General features: G+C 41.8%; 1 protein-coding gene and 1 long non-coding RNA gene across 4 annotated transcripts; one reads left to right on the top strand and one right to left on the bottom strand.

Annotated features, from left to right (window-relative positions):
* Positions 1 to 224: 224 nt before the first annotated feature.
* slc35b3 (solute carrier family 35 member B3) lies at positions 225 to 8,993 on the bottom strand. Of its 3 annotated transcripts, none has more exons than XM_062521479.1 (10): positions 8,866 to 8,993; positions 7,416 to 7,640; positions 7,080 to 7,201; positions 6,501 to 6,655; positions 5,052 to 5,159; positions 3,935 to 4,032; positions 3,415 to 3,507; positions 2,937 to 3,048; positions 2,587 to 2,656; positions 225 to 2,290 (listed from the first exon to the last, which is right to left on the bottom strand). In XM_062521479.1, the coding sequence occupies exons 1-10, from the start codon at positions 8,971 to 8,973 to the stop codon at positions 2,140 to 2,142; spliced, it is 1,242 nt and encodes a 413-aa protein (XP_062377463.1). In that variant the 5' UTR covers positions 8,974 to 8,993; the 3' UTR covers positions 225 to 2,139. The 3 variants fall into 3 exon arrangements, with proteins under 3 accessions (XP_062377463.1, XP_062377464.1, XP_062377465.1); XM_062521480.1 differs by lacking the exon at positions 8,866 to 8,993 and adding an exon at positions 8,382 to 8,490 and having other exon boundaries at positions 226 to 2,290; XM_062521481.1 differs by lacking the exon at positions 8,866 to 8,993 and adding an exon at positions 7,885 to 8,447 and having other exon boundaries at positions 226 to 2,290.
* Positions 8,544 to 17,384, top strand: LOC134066227 (uncharacterized). Its single transcript, XR_009936395.1, has 3 exons — positions 8,544 to 8,589; positions 16,138 to 16,230; positions 17,301 to 17,384. It is a non-coding gene; the product is annotated as an uncharacterized LOC134066227 (long non-coding RNA).
* The last annotated feature ends 5,640 nt before the right edge of the window (positions 17,385 to 23,024 follow it).

The following is a 23,024-nucleotide window of genomic DNA, read 5'->3' as shown; positions in this document are numbered from 1 at the left end:
CCTGGTAGACAATGTCATGTATGGGAAAAAAATGTATGTATTTTATGACCCCTCTCCCAAAAAAAATAACAACAAAATTATAGCTGCATTTCACGATTTTATGCAATACGACGTCAATAATTTATAGTTTGGCAAAAGTGATATTCATTTACCCAACACCAACTTGTAAATTTGCTTGAATCTCAAACTCAGAATTTCTGCAATGACAACCCCCCCCCATCATTTAAATACTCCTACAGGAGTTAGATACTAAAGACTTTGAGTGTGACTGACTGTGAGTTTGAGGTTTGACATTTCACGAGTCTTGGACATATTTCATGTCAGACAGAGAGGACATTAGTCCCATCCTGTGTAAGTCAGCCTGGCGCTGGAAGCTCCGAGACCCTTGAGTAGGATCTGCCAGTGTGTCATCTCTGAAGAGGCGCCAGCTTTCTATGAAATACCAAATTTCTAATTGCTCTGCGTTGGGTTTCCTGCCCGGGCGTCGGCTTGTCACTCTGCCACTCCATTAGACCACCAGCAGGGCGGCACTCTACCTCATACCGTGCTGGCAAAAATATCATAACTACATCCAACGCTTTGATGGATACACAGCCAGCAAGATGCATGAAGGACGAAACAAAAGACATCGACAAAAACGTGAAAACAATTTCATAATTGCTGCCGAAGAAGCATCTACACATTGAGCATCTACCAGTTGTAATAGCAAGTGGATACACCTGCTGCAGTGTGTTTGAAGGGTTTTAAAAACAAAATGAGATGCTTATTTTCGAGCGCTTTAATTGCTATATTAATAATTAACGGGAGCTGATGAAATAGGTCCCTGGTCGGCTCGTTTTTGGAGATTGGAAATGCTGAATCCACTGGACAAGCATTAAGCCTAAAACTCTATATTCGATAAATGTGTGTGTTGGTGAGTACTGTAGGTTAAAACAGGCACAACTGGACAGAATTACGTAGAGGACCAGTGAGATTCTTTACATCCTGCATGTAGTCTCTCCTGAGATAGATCAGAGCTCTGGTTTCATAAACATCAAAACCAGATGGGTGCCAAATATAGTTACGTGGTTTAACATCTGTATTTAGCACAGCTGAAATGGGAGTTCCTCGTCTTAAGGTAGTTAGCTCTGTTCTCTTCCGACTGTCAGACTGCCCAGAGAAAACAGAAGAACAATCCCAAAGGCTGTTGCTTGCTGAGCTTTTATCAATCCCTTTGGGACATCAGACCTCTCCTTCAAGAGCGGAGTATCACCCTGACACACACACACACACACCATTTTCTGCTCATCCAAATTAGGTCTAAAGCCAAGCTCTCCGAACAATGTTTGTTTTCTTTCTGGTACTATCTTATTCCAGGGTTACTAATCAAACAAGCCCAGGGCTATCTGATGGCTAAACATCTGAGAAGCTCTTTGGCAGACGTTCAACATCCCTGGCTGGCTGCAACCAATGAATACGAGTCATCTGGCAAGCTAATTACCACACTGAAATTTATGAAAACACATCCACCCGCCTTGACTAAACTTCCCAGTTTGTTTTTAATGTAAAAAGAGCTGTCCGTTCACCAAACAAATGGTTAGCAAATATGGCAGTTGACACGTTGGTCGATAAACATCCACATCCCTGCTCCTTTGAAGATGTCGCAACTCTTTTTTTTTTTTTTTTTTAAATCCCCACTTTCAGTACAATCAAGAAATATAAATTAAAATAGAGCATGGAAATGTACCCATTTCTCACAAACTTGATTCGGAAAAACAACAACGAAAAAAAAAAAGAAGTCCTTTCTTGTGGCACGTGCAGGTGAAGATTCACTGTTAAAGATGACTCCGTTTGGTACACATTCAACACGGACATTGTCCGTTTATAGGCTGTAGTATATACTTTGAACCATCAAACCATTCTCCTTCCTTCAAGTCCTGCACAATTGATAAAAGTCACCATTACTAGTGCAAAACTGCTTTTTGGCTTTGTCAACAGTTTCCCTTTGATAGTAACACCTCTTCGTCCGTGAGGGGCTCCTGATAGGAATGTGACTGACTAATGCCCTCGAGGTCAAGTCAGTGTGGAGACCCACATCCTAACCAAAGTCCCGGTCCATGAGTTTAGGTCCAATATGTCTGGGCCCCCTAAAAACAGTGTCTAGACGTTCTGCGAGAGCAGCCGCACCTTGCGCTCCCTCAGCAGACGACTGCGGATCTCTGCCAGGGAGGGCAGCTTCATCTTGTCCTTGTTTTTGCTGTAAACGTTCAGGAAGATCCCAAGCAGGACCAGCAAGCCTCCCCAGATATACCTGTAAACAAGATAGCAAATAATATGTTATTGTTATGTTATTGTTGAGTGTTGTACTTGAGTGCAAAGATTAACCGGAGTCAAATTCCTTGTTTATCATTATGCAAACCTGGCCAATAAAGCTGATGATTCAGTTGATTCATAATCCTCAACAATGTAGAAATTACATTTTAATAAATGTTTCACATAGATCTCTGTTTCTTCTTACATGAATACAAAACGTCAATTTGGTATATATGTCTACAAAAATATATGGTGGGTCACTTGATATAAATAATGTAAAATATATATACATACTGAAATGTGAAAGGCTTTGAAAAGAACATGAAGGACAGCACTATCGTCATGGCTTTTCTTCCCGTTGTAACTGCAAGAGAAGGTGAAAAATATTTTCAAGCACTGAGGGAGGGGAACTTCACGTGTGTCTTCTCAGACTCACAACCATGAGTGCAGATTATGCATTTTAGCAAAGCTCTGAGAGAATTACAACTCTACAGCACACAACCATTTGATTATACAACCATACGGTGCCAACTCCTTTATTAGAGTTCAGTCATTATTCTGTCTTCCTTTTTTTGTTTGCTATAGTAACCGTAGTAATAAACGAGTGTTCCCAAACAGCCGAGCTGAATGAGCGATCATCTCACCTGTGACGGCAACCAGGGCGCCAAACAGCTTGATCAAGGCCAACACAAACGAGATGCCAAAGTAGCCCGTGAGGGAGAAGAAGAAGGCATAACCGTACGTCGTCGCAGGGTGCTGAAAGGGAAAGGGGCAGAGCTTCAGACAACAGAAATATTAGGACAGTGGGGAAAATCTAAAATAATGGTAAAACACAAATTATGATAACAGTTCTTTGTTTTTTATGTATTTGCATTTATGGGTATCATTCAGCCATTTACCCACACAGACATTTTGGGTGTTTTTTGTTGTGTTTGTCTTTCTGCTGGCTTGACAGAATGAGTTCATGAACACTCACTAAACAACACAGAGCCTTAAAAATGCTTCACATATAGACCCTTTCAACTGCATAAACAAACGTGTGTGGGTCTATGCACCGTTCCCCTCACACTGCGGGTTTGATAGGCAGGTCAGTGGACACCCCAGACTCTCCCATTTCCTTACCTGAGAGCAGAAGGCCACGGCTGGGCCCAATCCGCCAACACACAGCAGGCCAAACAGGATGTAAACAAAGCCAATGGAGTAAGAGTACAGCACCTGAGGACGACACAATGCCCAGTCGCCATGGTTACAGAGGTCAGCCTTGCAACGGAGCACTGAACCACATTAAGCACTTAACTGTGCTAAAGGTAATAGGAGTCTTGTGCAACAGTGCATTAGGGTGCAGCTAGGAGAGTGGCGCTCACATCTGATCTGAGAGACACGAATACGGTAAGGCCATAGCGTGATGATAAGACTGAAAATGGTTAGTTGTACAGTTTCACGAACTAGCATTTAAATACTCCCATTGCGCATCCTTGGACAAAGCCTGGGGCTAGAGAACAAGTTTCGCTTGCAAATGTTTCAGCTAGGCAGAGAGTAAACAGGCACTCTTCTTTGTATTTAGCATCGTGGCACTGTCCAAGGACCACACAACAAAAACAGATAGCGCAGACCCAAACAGATAATGAGGAGACTCACTCACCATCTCGGAGTTAGAGCCGTTGTGGAGCTTCATGGCCTTCTCCTGAACATTTCCGATAGCCGCGTCAGCACACAAGGCCAAAGAGATGAGGAAGACCCCTGAGGCACGCGCACACACACACACACACACACACAGACACACAGACACACACACACACACACACGCACACACACACAGTAACAACAGTAAGAAGAGGAGTGCTTAAGTGTACTATATCACAAAAACAACAAATAAGCTCTCGTTCAGAGCCCACACCCTAAAGCCAAGCTGTCTCCACTGAAGGTCAACAATATCCCCTTCAGAGCAATTCAATCTAGACTTACAGCGAGTCGCCATCTGCACTCTCAAGGCCACAATAACAAGGCAACACTTTCTGTTTTACACTCTGAAGTTATCCAAGTTTGTTTTAGCCGTCAGCTCTCTCCAATTCAGGGCATTCAACTATGTATTTGAGACCAAAATACTGTGCGTCACAAAAGCAAATTAAACAGACATCTGCTACTGTCAATTGCTAGCTTTTGCCAGTTTATAAACCCCGATCTACCCGGTGTATAGGCACATACAGTAAGTGCGCCAGATGATAGTCCCGCAAATAGTTCCCTGTGATAGTTCTGTCACTTGCCCTCAAACACCAGCGGCAAAATGTTTAACAAGCATTCGATAAAACAATGGATTTGATTGAGCAGCACTGACAAAAATAGAATAGTCATAATTGAAACGGTGACAGCGGCTCATGTGACAGATGAAAACAATGGAATCTAATTAAGGTTATTTTTAGAGCACATTTAAACACAGCCCGCACTGACCAAAGTGCTGTACGTAGCGCATTAGCCACAGAATAATGAAATAAAATAGAATAAATACACTTACAAAATCATCATGACATCAAGAGCCAAACACTTAATTACAGACATAACAGGGTAAGACAATCAAAACACAGGGAAGGCCAATGTTAAATAGGTGTGTTTTGAGCCTGGCTTTGAATACTGCAATTGAAGGGGCATTTCTGATGTCAGGTGGCAGGTTGGTTCCACTCAAGCATTGAAAGTGGAATGCAGCACACTCATGTCTACGCTAATGTGCGGAGGCCTATAAGCAGTGAGCGTTGGTGCCCTACCTGTCACGTTAAAGCTGGGTGCCACTTTGCTGTCCGCCAGGGTGAACCAGATGAGTCCCAAACTCATGCACAGAGCAGCAGAAACGTCAACCGCATTGTAGCGTTTCCCTGCAACACAAACACAAACACACACACACACGCAGCATCTGAGTACATCTGAGCATAAGCACCAAGACTTTGCATCGAGTGAGAAGTTGAACATTATGAGTGGTTTGCCTCTGTTTGACAGGTGTGTGTGATCTGTCTAATACTTGTCATCTTGATGAATAGACCCTTTCAAGTTGCACTGTACAACACTGTACTGTGTGGTGGTGCTTATGGGCATGTTTCACCCCTGAGATGACTTGACTCATTGACTTGATTGGCTCAGTGCGGATGGCTTCGGTGGGAATTGTTGTTTTTTTGTGGTCAGGTGAAATAATCGACTCGTCGAGTTTCGCGGAGCTCGCCCCCCCGCTCTCAACGAATGAGTCGCCAACGCCAGCCTCTGATCTGAGGAGTTGAGAGGAGCTTCCGTGACACTGGCTGCAGGTTGGCTTTCCACGCGGCCCCTTTGAACAAGTTCAGGCGATACCGTGCACACACACACACACACACACAAGTATCCATCGCAGAACTGAGGCATAGGAAGCATGCATGCTCAAGAGAGAAAGAGAGAGAGAGCGAACGAAAGATGGGGAAAAAAAAAAAGTTTGAACTGGACTCTCCCACTCAATCACTTCTACAGAAACGAGCGAAAAGGGTGAGGAAGGTTTCAGATTGGACACATGCAGAAAGTGTAGGGGGGGGGGGGGGGAGAAAACAAGAAGAGGAAAAAGGAGTCTTCCCAAACAGGCCAATGCCTTGGGGATGACAAGGTGACGCAGCAGGTTGGTCTGGCGTGCTTTGATTCGGCTCACCCTTTGAAGGGCTCGCATCAGATCCCTCCTGCATTCCTGAAAACACTCACACACGCAGCGCTGTTCTTCACTCACTCACTAACGCCCCTCGGGGACCTGCGGTCCGCACCGGCACAAAGACACACACAAACACACTCTCTCACTCTCTCACACACACACTGTAGAAAAAAATCACAATAAAGAAAGGGTGGGGAGACTTCTGATCATGAGGATCAGGAATCTTGAAAGTGTGATGCAGAGATGGAAATCTCAAAGGCCAGGAGAAGAGTCCAGAGTCTTGTCGGAATATAACACAGGACAAGAGGAGAGGATGGCAACTCCATGAGAAGTTGTAAACTGGTTACAAACCAGCAAAAGTGGTACACACAAGCACCACTTACACTGTTTCTGAGAACATGTGTTTTTGCACTGCCTCAGCTGCTTAATTAAATATCCAAGAGCTAGGCCTAGATGAGTTTATTTAATTACTTACACTGATTAAGTCTACAGCTAAACACTTAACATCAATCACTTAATCAATCAATCATCGTGTAACACTTAGTATGTTTACCTTGTATGAAAATCCCTCCTATCATAACAGGAATGAGTTTGCAGCACTTGAAGATGACTTGTGTGGGATAGTTCAAGTATCCCAAAGAGGTGTTCGACAGACCCATGGTCCCAACAGTTAAAAATGCGATCATCATGTAGGTTTTGCCAGGTATTCTGCAGACAGATGTAAACACAATTTTAACAACATGACTATGGTGCAGATAAAATTATTGTTTCATTAGACTGTTGACAATCATTGACATAATCTAAAAAAACAATACATCATTGAATTTCTCAGTATGGAGGCAAAACATGACTTGGGTTATTTAAAGGTTCAGTCTGCAACTCTAATCTTAAATTTAGCACATTGCTGTTCTTGGTCCTCCAGTTGTCTACTCAGTATTTGTGCTTAGAAAAACAACAACTCTGTAAACAAACAGTGGCTTGGGCCGAACCATAAACCACCCCAGCCAATCAACACAGTACTTCATTAGCCCCGAAGGAGGAAAGGACCCATTTGATTGGCTGTTGTGCCAACCGCCAACTGCATGTTTAAGGAGTGAGAGAATGAGAAAGATCAAGCACAAGCAAACTGCACCTTCTCCGTTTATCCTGCGTTAGCTGCAGTTCCACCAGGCCAAACATGGAGTAAAACCCGAATTGCACTAGAGTGAGGTACCACCCGAAGGGTTTAAATCCCTCCACAGAGAATATAAGCTCCTAGGAGGAAGAACAACACAGATTCATGAAACCATGTAGCCACCTCTTCAAGAGAAAATAAGTGTGCTATTAGTCAGTGGCATGACCCATCAGCACCACAATTATGAGACAGCTAGGCCTTGAGTCTGAACTTCAAATTCAACACATGCACTTGTCCTTATGTATAGACGGACATGCAGACAGAGACTTGTCTAGAATACATGAGCTTATTTACCTGCAGATAGCCATAGATGAGGTAAAACACAAAGACTCCTGCCACGCAGATGAAGAACTGCACGGGCGGGTTGAAGGTGCTGAGGTTGATGCCCAGTACTTTCAGCTCCTCAACAGACTTGATGTGTGGAGACATGACCTCTGTCGAGGAGGGCACAGATATGGAGATGTGCTTGCGAGAGTTGTAGTTGATCAGTCCGAATTTGGCGCTCATGATGTCTGCAGGCTGCAAACAAAGGTCAAGGCATCTTGTTAGTGTTTGACACTGGGTTAGAGGGTTTGCCCACAGATTGCTTCTGACAGACATGTGCAGACAAGGTTGCTGTTTGGACAAGATGATGACCTAACGCCTCCTTTTTATATTAAGAAGCATTTTCTTGTGAATGATTACTCATAATGTTAGACACTAACGTTACACATTATGATAAGCGACAGGGAGAGAAATGCAGTGATTCCTCGTTTTCACATACCTGATCCAATCTCTGACAGCTGGAGACAAATGATCATTGATATGATATCCGGAGATCCACTAAGGTTTGAAAAATGCCTTTCGAGTAGTGTACAGTGCAGTGTTTAAACCTGCCTTTGGTATCTGACATAAAAGATGGACACTGTCCGTTGTCTCAACATCATGCAGATCAGCGAACTGTAAAACAGCCTGCTTCTGTACCAGCTGCTATCTTCGGTGAGAGACTACGGATTTCACATTGTCGATATGGACCATATTATCAGTACTGCGTCTCTGCAATCCTCGCGACAAAAACGTGATGGAAATGCTTCACTGGCGACTGAAACAACATAAATGTAGCTAGCTAGCTGACCGAGCTAATAATTAGCGAGCTAGCTCTGTATGCAACACTTCCGGGGTTCTCATGGAACAGGCAAGTCGTTTTTATTGTCTGATACACGTACTGATCATGTTTAGTTGTGCATGTTTGTCGTACAACTTATTCAGACATGCAATTACCTAGTCATGGGCTGACATCATTTCCTAATATGAAAAAGTGCTCCTGCTCGTTACTCCATAGCTGCTAGCGTTCCCCCGGCAGCAGCCAACAACTTCCTCTCTGAATGAACTTTAACCTGTTAACATAGAGCTCTCTAATTGGTTGTTTAAACGTTTGGCAGCCCTCGACGTGTACATATGATTCTACAGGTTTTTTGACAACATTGTGGTGGTAGGCTACCATCAGAAACTTTACAGAAAAATTCTGAATGCAAATATTGCCCAGTTAAAGGAGATAACGTGGAGAAAGACTACATTACATTTCTGTAAGCTACACATTTTGCTTTTAGCTTAGCTCATGTTGAAAACACGAGTAGGCCTAAACACATCTGAAATGTGTAAGCTAGTGTAGGTTTATAGAAAATATGCAACATCAATGATCATCATTGCAAATGTTTTAAAATGATAATGGTCGGTGATCTAGGGCTAGCATAGGCAACTGCACCTGAATGATTTTGGTTTCATCCGATGAATCCATAGTTTTAGGCTTCTTCTCCTTTAGGCTTCTTCGTGGAGATAGAAAACTAGTCTGGTCTGCTTTGATAACTGGCATATCCTGTTTTCCAAGAGTAAACATCAAACATCTGAATCTTTCTAGGCCTATTCTTACCCTAACTTGCTGACGTAGATTAGGCCTGGTAGGTTACTTGTCTGTGCGTATTTCATAAATTAAATATGCCATAGCTTTTAATGCAAAATATTATTTTGTGTGGGCCTAGTTTTTATTGATCCAACCACATCATGACTGATGGAAATGCAAGTCATACTGGCAAAACTGGAACCAGTGCCCTCCTGAAACAGCTCCTGGCCTGTGCTTAAATATGGACAGACCACAAGCCTCTGTCCCTTCCCCCTCCTCTCCTTTTCCCTCTCTCTCTCCCTCTCTCCCTCCCAACCCCCTTCCCTCCATCTTCCTGTCCAATCCCGCGCCCAGACCCGGTAGATGACATCGGGCGTCTCTCCCCACACCAGAGGTTAATTCACTCCAGGATGGCATTATTTCCTCCCAGCTCTTTGACAATATAAAAATTCAGAGTGGACAGCTCCATCCCTCTTCCATCTCAGATTTGATTGTAATGGTATTGCCTTCTGTCCCTAGGAGGCCTCCAGCCTGCCTGGGCCCCACCGCGCTTTATGACACTAAATAGCCGGGCTACAATTTTTCCATCTATTCAAAAAATACGCTTAATAACTCATTGTGAATGAGGGCTCTCTGTCTTCCTCCCCGGTCAGTGTGGTCAGGTCTCAGCCATGCCATTTACAGGTTGGGAGATAAAGAGTCTCTCTAGGTCCCGAGACCAGAGCCTTAATTGGCCACTGTGAATTTACAACCCTTTGCTGTGTTGCGCCGTGCTCCGTAAGATAGTCCCAATGAGACTTGAATGCCTTATTTACAGCCTGTTAAACAGCATTCGGTTGTCTTCGTGGAAGAAGCACTTTTCTCTCCATCTAAGTTTATAAGTGTGCCTGTTTCTCACTGCTGATGGATTTGGGTAATGAATTCTCCACCCTTTTCCCTCAAGTTCGCTCACCAAATGATAAAATACCTATTTATTGATTATTCAGAGAGCTACGCATTCTTGTAATGGCCTCATACCAGACCACAGGACCTATCATAAATAAAGCATAGAAGGCGTGGAAGGGTAATAGAATGACCCGCACCAGTCAGATCTGGATTCAATATGGCCTGTTGCATTGCAGATCAGAGGGAACTTTAAATCTTCTGGAAGAGTGCACTAGCTGAGTGACCTCTGCATGTTCTGCATTAAGAAGCAGGACCAGTTAATGTCTGTCAAGCTGACAGAGGATGACTTGTTCTGAAAGGGTTGCATGTTGCACTGTCAAGGAATAAGACAAATACTTTACATTATTTATGCTTATATACATCTTACAGAAAAGAAATTGGTCAAAAAAATGCATATTATATAGTCAATTTAAATACTCAAATGTGTGAATAGCTGTTGATGTTCTGCACTAGGTTTGAGATCTGAAAGAAAAAGAAATGTAGAAGTTTTGTCTAGAACTGTATTTCTTCCACGTTTCGTCTGCTTTCTTGTGCTATCCTATTTTGTGGTGTCTGAGCCAAGCTGCGACAGAAAGCCTTGGTGTATGTTTGACAGCAGAGGCTTTCTCTGTGGCGGATGGTCAGTGTGTCCATTTCCTAATCCTCTTCCGATGACCCCTCTGTATCCTCACACTAACCCACTTTCCTCAAATTATAAGAAAGGAAATCAACCCATACATCATCGCCCACTCTCAATCTCGAAGTGCCACCTTCAAAATGGAAAATACCAAAAGGAAAATGACACAGGCGCCCATCTTATAAAATAATCTTCCAAATTTATTTGTCATATAATGCTTATCTCTCCCAACAATGGGGGAAGGGACCCTTTTTCAAAGGAACGCTTTAATGTCCACCAATCTTATATTAAATTGAAGGTTCCTTAATAACCTATTTGTGCTCGCCCTTATCCGCGGCTAAAGTGGCCTGTCTGCTCTGTCTTTTCCTGTCCTTGTCTGAAGCCTGCTGCATGATACGGAAAACAGATGGTATCTCGGCTATATTACTTCTCAAAGCACTCATATCCTCTCTCATGTTATTTTCTTTGATCTGCTGGGCTAGCTGCTCTCACTTTTTTCCCTCTTTCTCTCTCTCTCTCTCTTGCTCTCTCTCTCCCTCTCTCTTTCTCTCACTCTCATCACAGAAAGCTTGGCCATGTTGACACTCCATGCGCTGAGATGGTCAGAGTTGACCTTATTTATATTTCATGTCTTTTTGATCAAAGCACAGACATGTAGCTCTGCAGAGAAACTCAGCTGCTTCTTGCCTTTGTTTTGGGTTGAAGATGTCACAAAGTTCTCTCAGATGCAGACACAAATATATTTCAACCAAGTCATTTGTAAAAGATTGGCACACCATGCCAATTTGATCTCAGAAATAATAAAAAAAAGTACACTTTTGTAAGTATTATGTGTCAGTGCAACACTAGACCTGTATTTCAGTTACTGTAATAACTAGTATGTCCAAAGTAACCAAGCCAGATCTATATAGAGAACATGTGGAAATGCATGGTGTACTCAAAACAAGGTGACGTGAAAGCCCAAGACTAGAACAGACTTTCATGTTCGCTGCCAGGAGGGGGAAGCATACCTCTTTGCAAACTCACCAAGGACAGTGGAGAATAAATGTAATTAAAGACCCAATTTGCGATAGAGCAAATCTGTTATTTTTTTTCCTTAAGTCAAATGTCAGTCTTCCATAACATACCCAGCCATGGGAACACAAATATGTGGGAGGGAAGAGTGTGCAAAAATATGTCTTTAAGGAATGACTAACATGTTTGATTGTCCTTTAATTTAAAATGAAGTATGCATCTGTGCAAGGATAGGAAAACAAATTATGTTGTGTCAGTTAATTAAGAGTTTTGCTATGAGCAGTAATACATTTGCTTGTTGCATGTGACCTTTAGCCACACTGTGTATTTTATAGCTCTCGATTCTCTTTAGTTTGTAATTATTTTGAGTGTAGTGTAGGTGGGAAATGCAAATCACAGTACAGACATCCATTTATCCCATTGGATGATATGGTATGAGTGGAACATGTACTGTATGAAGTAAAGTAGAGTTCATTGGTTACCTAGAATTCTTATAGAAGGGATTCCTGAAATCCTCAACGTCACTTTGATGGGGTGCTTCCTTTTAGGCTAACATTTGTTGATTAAGGAAACAATAAAAAATAATTAATAGTTTATGAAATACTTTGGTGGCTAGTTATTCAATGGCTGCACTGAAAATGAGTTACTTTGTGTGTCATTTCTGTGTCAGCAGAACACATGCTCAGACATTGGCACACACTGACACACTCTAGTGATGAACGGCAGCACGTTGCCGGGATTATCGCTCACAATGGCACATTTAGGAGCGGGGCTAAGTGGAGGGGAAAGTTTATTTAGTTTACCCCAAGGACATCTCCGTGTGTCCGTGGCAACAGGCAGCGCTCGTGTGCGTGTCTGACGTCTGACGTCTTTTGAAAAGTCCCACGTGACTGGCAGGGAGACACTTTAGAGGCCATGGTAGAGACTGGGGTGCTACAGGCATCCACTGAACTGGTGAGGCCTCCCAATGTGTGTGTCTGTGTGTGTTTGTGGATATGGGGCTGGAATGGGGTGGGGCCGCATATCTAACAGCCTCTTTGGGCATCTCTTATCATAGTATAAGGAAAAGAAAAGAAAAAAAAAACGATGTGTGAAATGGATCGTGTGGTCGGGAAGAGGAAGACATGAAAGGGGTGAAATGAAATTACAAAGCTCGCTGACTGCACAAATCATGCATATAATGTTTTATAGCTCGCCAAAAGAATTCAACACCTGTGGCTCACCCATGCTATAATTGCATGTGAATCACCAGATTTAGAGGAGGTGTTTTTCTTGGCACGGACAGGTGAGGAAAGAGAAGGAGAAGTAAGAGAGAAAGAGTCAGAGAGAGAGAGAGTGAGAGAGAGAGAGAGAGAGAGGGGGAGGAGGTGAGTGGAAGGAGAGGTAGAGGAACGCCCAGTGAACCGCTCCTGTGAAAGAGTGTGAGCCACCCACAACTCACTATACTCCCCACAACGCGGGCACTTCATTTGGCTGAGTAATTGCTATGTTTGTTTACCTGGGCCAGGAATCTGGTGAAGCATTCGTGAACAGTCACATTATTTGAATCATCCCCCCCTTTTTTTATATTACAACACGGGATGAGTTTTAATTAAAGACGGCGCCCAGGAAACCATAAATCTGGTTTGACGCCTGGCTCTGTTTCTGTGTTAATTGGCACCCTTCTGACATATAATTCATGGTAAATGCAGTATTGACATGTTCACCTTTGTGTTTCCCGAACTCTCTACCCTCCTTCTTGGCCAAGTCAATCAGAACAACCTCCCCTATAGCCTGGTAGATCAGAGATGTGTAAGCCAAAGTGTTTCAGCAGGAATTCTTCTGAATGGATTTATTTCCCAATTCCCGTTGGATCATACTAGCCATGAAGCATGCGTAAACACAACAGCTTGGGTGTCTTATTTACATTAATTCCTAAGCATTTATATTTTATCTAAAGTAACTTATACAGGTATAGTGAGTCACATACACTGTATATTTGATCAGTATGATTCATGCATGGGAGCTGACCTCGTGACCTTGAGCTAGTTAGCATCTCGCTCTGCAGAGTCTTGAGATACCCACGCAGCACACCTGAGATTCTCACTGCGATAACATTGTGGTTTTAATCCATTATGTTGGAGCGTGAAATCTCCAAATCTCACAGACAAATGTGTGTCTCCAGCATAAGGTGTCTGAGAGAGGTTTTTTTTTTTTTGATAAAAAAATGGGCTTGATGAAAGATGGAAAAGGATACTAAAGCTCATTACAATGTTAAATGTACTGTATGCAGTTACATGAGCCCCTCTGTGTGTACCTGCTAATATACTGGTATAACAAGACCATACATTGCTTTCCACCACTGTAGTGGGAAAACAGCAGAAAACTAACAAGTAGCGAGGGAACTGGGGATTTAGTTGGAGGGAGTTTGCATTCTTGTAAAAACCCTTCGCATGGTTTCCCCCCTGGTCGTTGTTGAGACGCACGGCAAGCAGCCTCTTTCAGAGATGGAATGAGAAGTGTGTGCGTGTGTGTGTGTGTGTGTATTAGTGTGAGAGAAGCAGAGAAAGTCTAGGTGTGTGTGTGAGTGTGTGTATGTGTGTTTGGGAGGGCTCTGACAGGGCCTCTGTCTCTCTCTCTCTCTCTCTCACTCCTCCTTGATGCTTGAGCCAAATTGATTACCCTTCGTCTTCTCCATGTGCATCGGCAAGGCCCTTGTTTCCCATCATTCCTCGCATGAGCCTGCGGTGCCCACAGCACGGAGTTAGTGTACAATTACATATAGTTTAATATATCTGCCGAACACCTTTAAACAAGCATCACCACTCTACCAGGCGATTTGTCTTCCCCAGCCGTTTCTCCATTGTACATCTTGATAGCCAAAGATTGCTCCGAGCCATGTTTAAGCATTAAATAGTGTATTATTATTTCACATAAATCAAGCAAGGATGTGATGGTAGTGGTGGGTGGGTTGGTGTGTGCAGCGTGGTGAGGCGGTGGGCTTCATAAATTTTGCATTCCTCACAGACAGTATTTTAAAAGCCTTCTGCTGCAGGATGTTGGAATTTCAGGACGAGGGGCACTTGTCGTGCTTTTTTTACGGGGGCATAAGAACTTGGCAGCACAAACGTCTTTTCAAAAAGCATCCCATTGTGTTAATGAAGTCCATAGAACATCTAATAGATGCTCACTGTGAACCAGAAATAATTTTTTGGTGCAAGTTGCAACCATGACCAAATTTTTGTTTTGAGTATCTGAATATTTCTCATCACCATAGTGATATTGTCATGGAGAAACGCATCATACATTCCTCAGTTTTTATTTTGGACTTTGGAATAGTAGCAGGAACTGTGAAATGCCTCTCTGTCAACTGTGTGAACTGTTGCTCGGGGTTCTATTCGGTTGGTTTTCAGCAGAGGTTACAAAATCTCTCTTTCAATGACTCTTTGAGGAAATGACTTCACTCAGGAAGTCGACTGTCAGCACCACACATGAGCAGGAATAAAATGTTTAAGTCATCGTGACAAAAGTCATTTTTCATCGTTCGCCTCAAATTGACTGGAAACATAAACAAAAGGACATAGAAGGAAATTGAAAAATAACTAATAATTATTTCACCAAGAACACTTCACACATCTTTTAAAACGGCACTACTTGAAATGTTCACTCAAGACGCATTTCCTCTGAGATGGGCAACAAGATCAGTTTGATAGTAGAGGTTTAGGCTACAAAGATAACGTAAGAAAACAAATCTCAGAGACCTCAATCAATACATTTAATTAATATATTAAGGTAATGTACCAACACACATTGTAACAACATACACATTCTATATGATCCACTGCTTTCATAACTGGAACTGCAACAGCAAACTTAGTTTTCACACCAATGTTCTTTCTCACACAGTAATATGCACGGATGTAATAGACCCAACAGGCCTTAGGGCACTGGAGTTTCAACAAGCGTCAGTACTGTAAAAGTCCAGTAAAAGTTATTGCTGTTGAATTGATGCCAGCACAGTAGAGTAATGATGAGGCTAAAAAAGTCACAAAAAATGTCTTTGAACTAGTTTATACTTGAAGAGGATCTACCTCCCGGGCGGTTCAGTGGTTTACCTATAGGATTTTTTTTTAACCATTACAAAACAGAGGAGAATAGCAGCTAAAGATGACTTAATATCTTATTAGTAAATGATTGGTTTCACATTGTTATCTGCACCAGTATGTGCATCTTCACAAGTATTAACTGTGAGGACAAACCACACTTACTGTAATCACAGAACATTATCACCTAATGTTTAATATAATTTATTCATCTGTTGATTTTAACCACTGTTTACAGACAACATTGATTCATTATGCATGAACGATATTCTGCCTAGAGGTGCTAAACATGTATATGGCAGCAGAGCCGAAAACAAAAGCCTTTTTAAAGTCAATGTTTCAAATCTGAAGTGTTAAAGTATATGGGTGACATGAGAGCAGAGGCCTCTGTATGTGTGAATATGTGTTTGTGTGTGTGTGTGTGTGTGTGTGTGCGCGCGTCTGAGAGAAAATCTGCACGGCTGTCTGTCTTTCTTCCAGGGTCCTGAGGGCGAATGCCTCCGCCTTGACATGTGCCTGGCAGTCTGATCTCTTCACATGTAGGCTCACCTCACCTATGTCCTGGATCCTTTGGTATGTCACGCTTCCTCTTGATCACCTTCTTGCACTGACTTTCATATATAGATGTACCGTAGAGCCGTGTCGGGGAAGGAATACCTTGGAGGGTAAATGCAAGGTTAAACTGAATAAACATAAGCCAGACACCTTCCGTTCAAAGCTGTCCACATTTTCCTTGCTTCACAATGTTAAGAAAGGGGGCCAGAAAGGTTTTTTTTTTTTTTTTATCTCCAAAGAAATGTTTAGTACTGCAGTTTCTCAATGTCAGCCAAACGTCCCACAAGTATACCTGTACAGTTTAATAATTGCAGTTAACGCCTCACTCAAAAAAAGCGCCAGCAAAACACTTTCAAATTAAGCCAAATAAATATCATTCTTAATATCAAAAGGATCTATCCTTCATTAGCAGGGGCGGATCATTTCTTTTGGAAGCCTTTGTGGTCCTTTGAAGAGACACTTTGAGCTCTGCTGTTGCACGTCACTGGAACTGAATGCCAGGGCACATCCTGTGATTAATTGTTTGTGGTACACCACTTCAAACACACCGGGAGGTGAATATGCAGTTAGGGCTCTGAAATGATCTCTGCGTTCCCAAACAAAGCGGTAACTGTTAAGCAACTTTTGACCCAACATTAATGCACTTTAAAATTTCTAAACACCTAGGTGTACTGTACATAAAGGCTCATCACAGTGTATTTAAAAAGGGGGGAAATGTATGACTGTTTAGTAGGGTAAGTGTCGAACAGGATGAGAATGCACACAAGCATCAAGAGCATCAACCAGCTCTCGCTATGCCCACATGTGGCTTGCATTAGTTGTTGCACAACATGCACCTTTGCAAATTAACATGTGCACGGGGATGACACATCAACAAGCACAATGACACACACACACAGACACGCACATACTGTACACACACTCACGCACATATGCCATAAACAATGCTCCCTTAACAGATCTGAGTAACACAACATTTAAGCGGTCTCTTCTCGTCTTCCCCTTATCTTCAGCTTCCTTTTTGCCCCATGGTGAAACATTTCTTGGCATGCATGATCTCATTTAACTTTGATTTCCTTTCTCTCCAGGACCGCATTCTAGATGTTTCCAATTTCCAGGGCCATTCCCCAATTTTCAACTCCGATGAGAGACAACACATGCAGGCATGGCTGTTTCGGGAAAGTAAGGCATGGGTAAGTGATGGTTTAAAATGTCGTTTCAGATAAAAACAAGCGATTGTTTCAGATGATAAGAGTTTGCATGGCAAAGTACAGAAAGCCTTCGGATTCTGTTTTCATGTGTTTTTACTATATACATGGCTGGACACTGCTGACTTTGCGTTTACTTAAGAGGTAGAAGTGACATCTTTAGTTACAAAGGAAAAAATGTATATGCTCGCTTTTAGAATGTAGTGTTGTGTATGTCACAGTCACCAAATTTGGTGCTAAACTTTTTTTAAAACAAGATTTTATTAGTTGAACACATACAAAATAAGACTTTAGATAAATGTTATTTGTATTTTGTATGTATGTATGTATATCTGTATGCATTTATGTAGGCTATGCACAGTGCATGCATGCATACATGTATGTATGTATGTATGTATGTACGTACTGTATGTGTGTATATTTATGTAGGCTATATAAAGTGCATGTGTGCATGCATGCATGTATGTATGCAAGCCTGCCAATATACTGTCTGTCTGTCTGTCTGTGTGTCTGTCTGTCTGTCTGTCTGTCTGTACTGTGTGTAACTATGCATGTGTGTATAAAAGTGTAATGAAATGTTGGAAATTATTTCCTTTTTTTCAGAGATTGTCACACATAATTGTCTCTTTCTGTCTCCAGTGGATTTAGTGTTCAGTGTAACTGCATTTTTTTTTGATCATGAACATTTTAATATTTAAGATCCAAGCACTAAATCGCCTTAGACACCCTTAAAACGTAATGTGACCATCAAGCAAGTTGTGGCAAGTGGCATATGGTCGTTCTGAAACATGCCTGCTAGTTTTTTTTCTTCTTCTTGTACTTTCATTCTGAGCTGCTGCAATTTCAGAGGCTGCCATTGAACAGAATAAGGGAATTCTGGGATATTTAGTGCATATTTAGGTATGCAAAATTAAACACAGAGATTTATGTATACTGTCTTTCCTTATTCACACATATTCACATAAATGTGACTTCTTCTAGAATGTTTCTTTGTGGAAAAAAAAGACAATACACCTTTGGGAAATTGGAATACTTGATCAACTATCATTTATTTGCTGCTCTTTGTCTGCCCTCACTTATTCTCTAATTTAAAAATAAATGTCATTGATTTTTAAAAAAGAGTTGTTTTTTTTAATCACCAGATATAACTGTAATAAGTGTTATATGAGGAAAACAATGATGTGATCAATGCTATTTCTCAATGCATCTACAAACATAAGACTGCTAAGCTCCATATGGTTAAAAATGGGCTTACCTCTATTTAGGGTGTTTTGTTATAGTCATTCAAAGCTTCACATTTTCAGAATATTTGCCAAATTTGTCTTTGATTAACCTTTTGACTGTGGAGAATGTGTCCAGCATGTAGAATCGTTTGTTCACTAGAATAGAGCGCTTCATTGTGTAAGTATGGCGGGCTATGTAATCCTATAACCAGTATCAAGAACAAGACAGGATTTTGGGAAATATTTTTTTAAAAATCTGGAATTTCCACACTCTCTCTCCGTCATTTATGAATCTTCAGCTCATTTCCATATCAATCGGGATTAGTTTGTAAAGTGGAGAAGTAGGTGTAATGTAAGCAACCGTATAAATTTAAATATAGGACACCAAAAATTATGCATTGATCTATTTTTGTAAATGCAGCACCCCTGCTGATACTGTAACAATGTACACTACAGTCTGAACAATGAGGACTCTTGGAGCTTTGAATCAATTGCAAATGCAACCAATACTGTAAGTGTCAATTGAATAACAAATACGAGATGTTCTAAAACTCTCAGACACACTGAAGTGGGTGTCTTTCATCTTATTCTTTTGTTTTTTACTTGTCGATGCTCATAAATATAACACACACACACACACACACACAGACACACACACACACACACACACATAGGTGGATTTGCTCATGCATGCAGAATGTACACACACACTGAGATGCATACACACACACACACACACACTGTCTCTCTATTTGCCTCTCTCATTCTGAACAGTTATTTCAGTTAGTGAGTCTCTTTCTCTCTGTATCAAACACACTCTCTATCTCTCTCTAACAGACACACATACATACACACACACACACAAGCAAATAAACACACACACACACACACACACACACACACACAAGCAAATAAACACAAACACACACACACACACAAAAACAAACAAACAAACAAACAAACATAGACATAGACATAAACATACAGTAGACACAGAGCCAGAGAGAGAAGAAACCTGTAAAACCTCACTAACAGAAACAACTGTCCAGAATGAAAGAGAGGCCAACAGAGAGACAGACAAACAGAGAGATAGACAGACAGAGGGGCAGAGCACAAGAGAGAGAGAGAGAGAGAGAGAGAGAGAGAGAGCGAGAGAGAGAGAGAGAGAGAGAGAGAGAGAGAGATGGTGAGTCAGGGGCGGATTACGCCGGGTCGTGTGGCATTGACTGAGCGGCGCGTCTCCTTCTCCGTCTGGGGCCGTGATGGATGTGTGTCTGTTGCGCTCAGCGGCCCAGTACGACTCCCCCGTAATTGAAAACTCGGCTTTGTTGTCTGGGGACGTGTCCTCGGTAAAAACGGCCCTCAAAACAGGAAAACCAATAGTGGGAATAGACCCCTGAACGTAATTAATTTCGGGGGGGTGTGGAGGGTGGGGGGTAGGGGGGGGCACTATTATTGCAGGAGGAAGAATTCTAATCAGTTGCAGAGTCCTTCCTGTTTGGGTAGCGTGACCGTAACCAATTACAACTGAACTCTGAGTTACAGTTCCACATCCTGTTCAGCCCAAATAGTGAGTGGTCAGTCTCGGGATTGCATTGGTGAAGCGCCTACGAAGTTGAGGGTCTGAAACGGGGGGGGGAAGGCCGAGAGATATACCACTGACTGGACGGATGTCCGAGACAGGCATTTATACGTATGAGTGACAAACAGGCTTTATCTGCGTCTAGATGGCTGTCCGTGGGGACTTATAGTTGGATAATTCGGTTTGGTGAAAGTAGAAGAGAAAGGGAAAATGCTATGGATGTACACCGTATCAGTTGTGATTGTGATTTTCTGTGGAACCGTTTAGTTTTAATTCAATAAACCTTTGCACAAAACAGGAAAAAAATTATCGTCCAGATGATTATCTAGACTTGAATAAAATTTGAATTCATTTTGGTTCAAAAGGAATAAATGAGGGCAGCATGAAACCAACTTCCTTTCTAATTTCCCTCACAAATCAAATTGGTTCGATCATTCTGGGACTGCCCAGATATTAAGTAACCATATTTGAGAACAATGTTCCCAGAGTTAGCCATAATCCTGATTGAAATAATATTTCCCTTTTCTTTTTTTGCCGTCTGTCTGCCAGTGAAGGAACTAATCCACCATATTGTATTTGTCTTGTCGTAAGCCACATCTAATCAACAGACAAAAATTCAACTAAAGAAACAAACACACACACAAAATGATTATGATTGTTATGTATTCGACTGCCTCCAAGCCATTGGCTCTGGGATGCCTTACATGTGGTCATAAAAGTTTTGCTTGGTTTTAAATACATGGTAAAAACGACACAGTGCAGGAATCTCAGGAGCAATAGAGGGAAGATCTGACCTGCCAAATCCAATCCTGCTGGTCTGATTTCCCTCACCAAATCCTCGTCTAATCTCTTCGAAGGGCTTTTCCCAAGCCCTGGTCTGTAATAGTTATTTGGCTCTTATTAGTCCCAGGGTCTCACCCCAGAGGTATCCCTAATTCACTTTTGATATGATTGTTTAAATGATGTGGAATCGTAGCCAGGCACATAGGGATTTACTGATTGGGACTGGCTATGTGACATTGATTAATTCATTCTTCCCCCTTTTCCTTTTGCAGTTTTCTCTCTGCACAGTGTGATATTCCAGGTTCACTCTTTGGGCTTTTGGACCTGTTATGAAATCAAACTTGACATGCAATTAAGGGAAGAGTAAATAAGCCCTCAAACAACCTGATCTGCCACTTATGCTTCACATGCACGTCTATACCTCGAGCCAGCTCTCAATTTAACCTCTATGCCTAGATGGGATATGTCATCAACAGATAATTATGTAATTAATAGTTCTGCATTAATTGATGTTACACGGAATTTGACCTACAGCATTTAAGATGACAAATTCACTGGAAAATGATGTCTTCACTGTGTCTCAACTTGCTCCGGTTTAGAGATATCCTACATGTCTCCACTTTCTTTGATGTCTTTTGCAAATAATATAAAAATAAAAAGATCTCTCTATTGCTGATGAGTAGTTTACTTTACTGTTTATTTTGTAACTGAAAGGGTTGGACAAGCTTGTTGTGTTACACATTATTTTTGCTTACAATAAAATAAACATCCTCTATCTAGTAAGTCACTATTTCCATGTGTTAATTGTGTTGATTATCAGAATACTGTTTAAAGTAAACAAAAAGTCCTTCAGAGGATGGATGGACACAGACACACACACACACATGCGCGCGCACACACACACACACACATGACAAATGGAAGTGAGTTTGTGGGGAACATGGGTTCCCAACTCGCTAAACTAATAGCAGCGCCAGAATCATCCCCCCTTGTCCTACCTATAGGATCATTTTCAAAACAAACGCTATTCCTGCAAGAATTGATTCTGTTAGATAGTACATTGATCACCTACATCGCCTGCAGAAAGGAGATGGCTTTACAAGCAATAAGATGAGGGACAATTATATTATTTTAGTGAAATAAGACAAAGTACAAGGCCTGAATGCCAATAGCGAGAACCCAGCACTGCTGTGCCTCTCTTTCTCTCCCTCCCTCTCTCACTCTCTTTCCATCTATCTCCCTCTCTCTTTCTCTCTCTCTCTCTTTCTCTCACCTCCCTGTGTTTGTGTGCTCCATTCTCAAGTGGCACGATAATCCAGTAAACTTCCACAGCCACTGTTTCCTCCATGCAATCAGGATGTGCAGGCTCACCCGTGATTGCGTTCATTTGTAAAACCATCCAAGCCAAAATTGAACCCCAAGGCTGATAAACTATAAAGATGCTGATCTGATCGGGAGGTAAATAGACTCCACTCCGGGGCAGAAGGTGTCAAGGATACATCCACAAGACCAATGGCTTCGTATACCTTATTCCAAACTGCTGTGGACTGGAATACCAAAAAAATAAAGGGAGTGAAGGGGGGCAGAGAGAGAGAGAGAGAGAGAGAGAGAAAGGGAGAAAATGCAACTGCATGTCTGTTATTCTTTCTCTTGCCTCTCAATTAGAGTAAATTTACAACTAGCATATTTATAATTTTGATGTGTTCGCAGGGAACCTCATTATATTCAGTTTATTCATTCCTTGAATGCCTTTTATGAAGCTACACACCTTTTTTATTACTGATCCTCAGGGGTTCTTTCTTCTTCTTCCTGAACTTAGTAGAGGCTTATATGAAATCTGCCAGAACAAGAGCTTAATAAAACCTTAAATCACTCTGCACCCAGACAAAATAAAACTTGCGCAAATGTTCATCTTTGCTATAACAACAATTACAGTGTCTCGACTCTGGAGACTTTTTCACTGTTATTACATTGACAGTGAAAGTTTACATTAAGTAATAATAGCAACGCCACGAT

The sequence above is a fragment of the Sardina pilchardus genome, chromosome 19, assembly GCF_963854185.1.
Source record: "Sardina pilchardus chromosome 19, fSarPil1.1, whole genome shotgun sequence".
Taxonomy (NCBI): domain Eukaryota; kingdom Metazoa; phylum Chordata; class Actinopteri; order Clupeiformes; family Clupeidae; genus Sardina; species Sardina pilchardus.
This window is presented reverse-complemented; position numbering and strand designations above follow the sequence as displayed.

Excerpts from the sequence above, each read along its gene's own strand:
- slc35b3 (XM_062521479.1), bottom strand. The coding sequence starts at position 8,973 with ATGCCAGTTATCAAAGCAGACCAGACTAGTTTTCTATCTCCACGAAGA. Across the intron at positions 5,160-6,500 it reads AGGAGGGATTTTCATACAAG|GGAAACGCTACAATGCGGTT; the intron begins GTAAACATACTA and ends TTTGTGTTGCAG. Across the intron at positions 2,291-2,586 it reads TCAAAGCCTTTCACATTTCA|GTATATCTGGGGAGGCTTGC; the intron begins GTATGTATATAT and ends TCTTGTTTACAG.